Source organism: Triticum urartu, chromosome 1, assembly GCF_003073215.2.
Source record: "Triticum urartu cultivar G1812 chromosome 1, Tu2.1, whole genome shotgun sequence".
NCBI lineage: Eukaryota > Viridiplantae > Streptophyta > Magnoliopsida > Poales > Poaceae > Triticum > Triticum urartu.
The window spans coordinates 112,870,936-112,877,628 of NC_053022.1; the positions used below are offsets into that span (position 1 = coordinate 112,870,936).

General features: G+C 44.9%; 1 protein-coding gene across 3 annotated transcripts; it reads left to right on the top strand.

Moving 5' to 3' along the window:
• The first annotated feature begins 540 nt into the window (after positions 1–540).
• LOC125516124 lies at positions 541–4,077 on the top strand. Of its 3 annotated transcripts, none has more exons than XM_048681689.1 (8): positions 541–558; positions 1,211–1,272; positions 1,985–2,059; positions 2,396–2,537; positions 2,627–2,796; positions 2,938–3,229; positions 3,398–3,561; positions 3,701–4,077. In XM_048681689.1, the coding sequence occupies exons 2-8, from the start codon at positions 1,242–1,244 to the stop codon at positions 3,853–3,855; spliced, it is 1,029 nt and encodes a 342-aa protein (XP_048537646.1). In that variant the 5' UTR covers positions 541–558; positions 1,211–1,241; the 3' UTR covers positions 3,856–4,077. The 3 variants fall into 3 exon arrangements, with proteins under 3 accessions (XP_048537646.1, XP_048537700.1, XP_048537587.1); XM_048681743.1 differs by lacking the exon at positions 541–558 and adding an exon at positions 633–771 and having other exon boundaries at positions 3,705–4,077; XM_048681630.1 differs by lacking the exon at positions 541–558 and adding an exon at positions 638–771.
• Positions 4,078–6,693: the final 2,616 nt, after the last annotated feature.

A 6,693-nucleotide genomic window follows, 5' to 3' on the forward strand; every position in this document is an offset into this window, starting at 1 on the left:
ATTATTCAAATACGGATACGTATTGGATATTTTCTTGATTCGGAACGGATACGAATAATATTAACATGTTGCTTAAGTAAATTAGTCGATACCTATGTGACCTGAAATAATCAACTTGTGACATACAATAAGTCAATGATAAATAGGTTTATTAATAAATACTATTGTAATGCATAATAATTTATAAGTTTAATCATATAAATAGTAAAATTTGACCACTTATTTGGCTTTTATGTTGGATAATTGGAATATTGGGTCTAGAATTTTGAAAATTACCTCCCATAATCTTATTCGGATACGGATATATTCACTTCCATATCCATATTTGTCTCAAAATCTCTTACCATATTTTATTTTTTATTTGTTTAATAAATTCGGATATGGATAATTTTCATTTCCATTTTGGTCCGGATGCGGATGTTTCGGATACGAATAGGCATTTTCTCGAATACGAATATCGGATATTTCGGATTATCCGCTACCAATTTCCACCCCTACCTCCATAAAACCCTTGCTGCTTCGTCTGCAACAACTAAGGCACCGCGTCGTCTGCGAGAGGTACGCTCCGCCTCCGACCCCGACCCCACCCCCGACCGCCACCCCTTTCGTCTCTTCGACGTACGTTATTACTGTGAGCTGGGAGACGAAATGGAACGGGGGAATTTGCAATCTGTTTTTTTGGGTGTTTTCCAACGCAAGCTCCTGCGTTTTCTTATACGGCTTTTTTTACAGATCAAGATTGAGGCGCTCCATTTCTTTCCAGCCTGCTTGGTTTGTGGAGCTCTATCTTGATCTTCTTTTTCGGTCCTCTCCGTTCACCAACAGTTATTTTGGTTGAGGCCTTCACTGCCTTCCAAGATTACCATGTTCTTTTGTCTCTAATTGCACAGATCTAATTTCATACTGTGAGTGCGAGGTTGGGAGAAGAAAAGTAAAGAGGCGAACTTGCCATATTTTTTTGGAAGGCTTGCTTGCCATCTCTTTATTACGTACAATTTCCTTCTTTCGGCTGTACTCTTGATCTCCATTTCCCGTTTTGGCGGTAATTATTTGGTTGAGATCTGCACTGCCTTTTGAGATTGTCATGTTCGTTCGTTTCTAAAGTGCCACAACTCTGTATGTTCTTCTTTTTTTGCGGGTAAAATCTGTATGTTCTTAACGGAGAGTATATATTGTTGATTAATGACATTGTGATTGATTTCGATTGCAGAGGATCCCTGGAGAGAGGAAGTGCAAGAGCTATGGGCAACTCCTGTGTTACCGGCGCCAGCAGTAAGGATTTCTTTTGAACTAGCTTACTTTTGCTTCTTACTGGGCAACTTGTGATAATAATTTGTTTGAACTGCTATATCATGTTATCTGTTGTGATACTGGTGCAAGCATCACTTTTTTCTGGTGGCTGTAAGGATTTCTTTCAAGTCCCTTTTTCTTTTCTGCCTCTTACTTGAATTGGCCTAGATGGTTCATCTTATAAACAAGGTTCAGACTGTTCACAAAATCATATATTAAGTACTGAATTATTTTACTGAAAGACAACCAAAGAAGATGTTCATCCTCATTCACAAAAAACAAAAGAAGATGTTCATCCTTTTCATTCACCTCCTGTTTAGCCAAAGTAACCATCATATGTATGTTAGGAAATTCCCAGTACTACTTGGACTTTCTTCCATCAGTTTGCCTCAGTCCAAGATCGCAAAAAAAAAAGGTTTGCGTCTGTCCAAAGTCCCCGGGAAGAAGCAAGTAGAAATCTTAACCCATTTGCTGAGTAATTCTAGCACAGCTAAATTTGCCATTCTTCATCATATTCGTGTGTACAAAGCTAGAAGAACAACAGTACATCGCATTCATTGACAATACTGCACTAATCTAACGGATCAATCATTGTCGCCTATTTGTCTCCCGGGTTGCGGCCTGTAGTTGTAATTTGAGCTTCTATTGTGATCCTCTGGTGCTATTACTGATGCAAGGATTGTTGTCGTTTCAGGCAGCTCAAACCACGGGCAGAGTCTGAAATCCAAGGAGGCAAGACTTATTGACAACTCATGTGTTACTGGTTCAAGTAAGGGTTTATTTTGTGCTTCTTACTGGCCACTCGTGTGATAATAATTTGAGCTGGTATACATTGTGACCATTTGATGCCGTCATAATGATGCAAGCATTGTTGTTTGTCGTGGCTGTAAGGATTTCTTTTTTTTGCTTCTTGCTTGAACTGCAACTAGATTGTTCAGCTTATAAACAAGGTTTAGACTCAAAATCAGATAATTGACAAAACTGCACTAATTTAACGGATCAATCATGAGTGCTTCTCCGTCTCATGATCTGCTGTTGTAATTTGAGCTGCTATATATTGTGATCTTTTCATGCTGTTACTGATGCAAGCATTGTTGTTTTGTAGGCCAGTCAAACCAGGCGCGTTGCCAGGAGTCCAACGGGTCAGAGATTACCTTCAAATGGAGGATCGATGGTTTCTCATCGCTTCTTGATAAGGGTAAATCATGGACGAACTCCAGTGTGTTTGAGATCAGGGGTCATAACTGGTACAGTTGCTATTTTTTTCAGCTATTCCAACAGAGTGGATAGCTTGATGCATTCTCACTTGTTTGCTGTCTCTTGACTTGATTTGCAGGCACCTGATGCTGAACCCAAGGGACAGAAAGAGTGGCGACGAAAATGAATATGTATCTCTTATGCTTGTGCTGTTTCAAGTATCTGAGAGATCCCATACAGTCGTGGAGGCAACTTTCAAGTTCTTGATATATGACCAGTCACATGGAAAGCACCACGAACAGCATCAAGGTAGGTTAGCAAATAGTAGTTCTTTAAGCTTCACAACTGGTCGGCTACTAGATTGATAGTGTAGATTCTAACCTGTTTTTTTACCAGAGGAACAGCATCATTTCTCTGTTTATGCCTTACATTTGAATATTCTGTTTGCAGTGAGCCACAATTTTCAGGCTACAAGCAGAATCTCTGGGAGCCCATGCATGATCCCCCTCACGAAGCTTAAGGAGCAATCCTCTGGATTCCTTGTCAAAGACAGCTGTGTTTTCGGTATCCAGTTCATTAAAGTTGTCGCTGTTAAAGGTAACGATGTGTCAGAGACACTGTTTGTTCAGAAGATTAGCAACATCTGCAGTGACCCGCAAATCTACACCTGGAACATTGATGATTTCTTTGTGTTGAAGAACCCGAGCACCTCCCCAGAGTTTGAGCTCTGTGGACACAAATGGTAACTTGACCAATAATATTAATTCTTAATTATTAGGTTTATACAGAATTGTCTGAATTTCATTTGAACAGAGAGGCTACCATACTTCTTCTTTTTTTTTAAAAAAAAGACGCTGGAGTTCGACTTATCAGTGATGAATTACACCGTGTGGTGTTCTCCAATTTTCAGGTCCATCACTCTCTATCCATCTGGTTCCGATAAGAATGGGAACTACCTCTCCCTGTACCTGAGCACCAAGGTGCCGGATACATTCCATAAGGACTCGGCGATCCTGGCAGACGTTAGCATAAGCATCAAAGACCAGGAAACTGGCAAGCACATGAAATTATCAGGTTTGCCCTTTAGCAGAAATTTCACGCAATAGACCAGATTTGAGATACTAAAACAAGTTTTTATCATCATATTTCCTGATTAACATGGTTTTTTTTGGGGGGGGGGGGGGGGGGGGGGGGGTGGGGGGGGGTGGGTTAGGCAGGTTGCAGTTCAACAATCGCGCCTTGACATGGGGATGGGAGAAGTTCATATCGCTGGAAGACTTCAAGGACTCCTCAAAAGGTTATCTCGTGAAGACAAAGTGCTGCATTGAAGCTCAGGTTGCAGTCATTGGTTCCTCCAAGACGGAGTAGCTAGATTATTCAGCCTCCATGATAATGTCATGTCTCGTGCGTGTGTTCTATACTTGCTTGAACTGTGTTTCTGCATCCGTACAAGAAATCTAAAACTAATGGCATCGACATGTATGACGATGTGTCTTTATGTGGGAGAAGCTTTATCTAGATAGAAATAAGTGCGTAGTGGGAGAGACTACTTACATAAAAATTACAAGACACCCTGTGCTTTGTTGTGGAGATCTTCAACTTTTACAAGTTTTAGAGGCGTAATGACTTGAGAAAGAAAGAAAAACCTTTACCGCCTGGCAAACTTTGTTGTGAACGAACTCGAGAAAGACCAGAGCCCGGAAAACCAACTCTAGATGATTCGTTCTCCATGATGCTAGATCAAGACAATAAGACAATACCTGCAAGTTTCTGTGTATGATGATCAAAGCTCGAATTTCATTAGAATATTTCAGTTGACATGGCTTCAAAGATGAAGCGCCAGCACCCTGCTAAACGGCCACCCCTGCGAGAGGACTAAAAATCCTGGCCTAAACTACTAGACGAGGTCTTCCGCCCTTTCATGATCACCCCCTTGACGATCTTCCGGGAAACTTTAGAAGTTTGACCATATACAAACTCACTCCTTCGACGATCTTCCCTGCGGTGTCGAGGTGCATGCCGTCTTCTGTGCATCCACTTGCTAGGTGTGGCATGAGTTCCGACTTGTGTTGAAATTCAGCTGGCACTTTCGCGCAGCAAACACACCGCAGGGAGGTCGACACGTAAGGGGCCTCTGCGTTCCTCAAGTAGCCAGCATGCCCAAAACGGATACTGCCTACTTACACGAAACGATCACTACTAGACATGCATTTCTCCACTTCAGTAAAGCAGACGGAGGAGGGAGGAAGAAGTGGGCGTAGCCGCGTAGGTAGCTTTGTCTATATGTACTTGAGATGAGAGGAAATGATGTACGTACGTCAAAGCAAGAAGGAAAGATGATCTCCTCCCGACTCCTCCCGGGTCGCCCCTGCGCGGCGACCGGGGGGAACCCTAGCGCCGCCACGTCCTCGTCCCTCCCCCGATCTCTCCTCCTCGCCGCCGCCGGGCAAAGCCCGGTCGGCATCGGCGGCGGCGGGATCTCTTCTCCCATGACTCGCTAGATCTGGCGCGGGCGGATCGCGGCGGTTTTTGGCGGCACGCTGGAGGAGGGGCGCGCCGGCGCGGGCTTGGGGCGACGGCAGGGCTCACACTCGCGGTTTCTTCTGGTGTGTGTGGGAGTCCGCTCGGGGCGCGCGGCGGCGGCCCTCAGCAAGCGGTGGCGGGCGCTGGGCTCTCGGTGACGCTCCGGCGTGTGTAGGCGGCGGTGGTCCCTGTGCGCGGTCGGTGACTCCTTCTTTGACCCGGACGGCGCGGGGGATGGCGGCGTCCCGGCGTGGCCGGCGATCTGGATGCGGTGGTGCCGGCGGCTCGCTGATCTGCCGGTGCTCCAGGGTTCTGCCTGGTGGTGCTGGTGGTGACGGCGGCCCGTGCATGAAAGTTGGATCCCTTCGAACTGATCTGGGTGAAAACTTGTCTTCGGCGTCTGCTAAGGCCGGCGATGGCGGCGCTATCTGCGTCGTTCCTTTCTTGAAGGCATCGCCGTGGAGAAGTTCAAGGCCACTCTCTGCTATCTCCGGGGGAACCCTAGATCGGATGATTGGATGATGGCGGCGCTTTGGTGTCGTTCCTTCCTTGGGGGCATCATTCTTGGAGGTACACACGTGATTGGGGGACCAGAAGACGGATTCTTTGGTGGAGCGGTGATTCATCCTACACACTGATGGCGACGGATCTTGACGGTGTGGCGCAATGCAGATTCAGAGTTCGCTGTGGGAGGATGGACTCGCGCAGGAGGACGAGGTTGTCGGACGTCGTGGTGGCGTCGATGGCAGATAGACCTGGCACGGTACATGCAACAGTACAACTTTGAAGATGGATTGGTGGCAGGTGGCTGCGGCGGCCTCATACCCGACAGGCGTCCTGGTTGAGGAGTGCGCCGGACTGGTAGGTGCCCCATACCCGGCAGGCGTCCTGGTTGGGACCTTAGTTCTTAGATGTTTAGGTTTGGCTGCGATGTCTGTTTGGTATTAGGCCCAGACTATCTGCATCCCTTCATCAATTGAATAGGTGTAGCGACAGTTGTTGCTAATTTCATTTTCAATTCTTACGGCGGTTTGCTCAAGATTCCTCTTCCTTGGTTACCGTATCTATTTATTCGTTGTTTCAATTCTACCGGTGGATCGTTGAAGACCTTCTCAAGTTTACGCTATCTCTCTCTTAAACCTTTCTACGAGAATAAGTAGTATGCCAAATCTGTGGCTTGTCATCATTTTAAATTGGTGAAGGATACGCTTAATGTAATTCTTATTTTTGTTTCATTCAAGTGATCTAGTTTCTTCTTTCCAAAGTGGTTCATTATGTCACATTTCTTGGTTCGAGATGCTTCATCTTTTCTTTTCCGGAGCTCCAAGTTATTTCAAATATGTCATTTCAAAGCTCCATCTAATCATTGCAAGGCTAATTCCGGAGTTATTTTCAACTTTCCTTTTGTTTGATCATTCTTTTATTACCGGAGTTCTTCATGGAGACTCTACATGGTTGTTCGTCAAGCATTCTTTTCATTCTTCAATTGTTCTTCAAGATTTCTGCAGTTATGATCCGCCAAGCTATACTTAAAATTAAAAAGGGTGCTCAACACATGTCTTTTTTGGAGGAGTTCAAGCATTCTTCACCTTGCATCCGAAGTGCAATTCTTTGTACATTATCTTTTAAGGTGGTCTTATGTCATTCTTGACAATTTCCCTTCGTATTTCATGATTCGCAAGT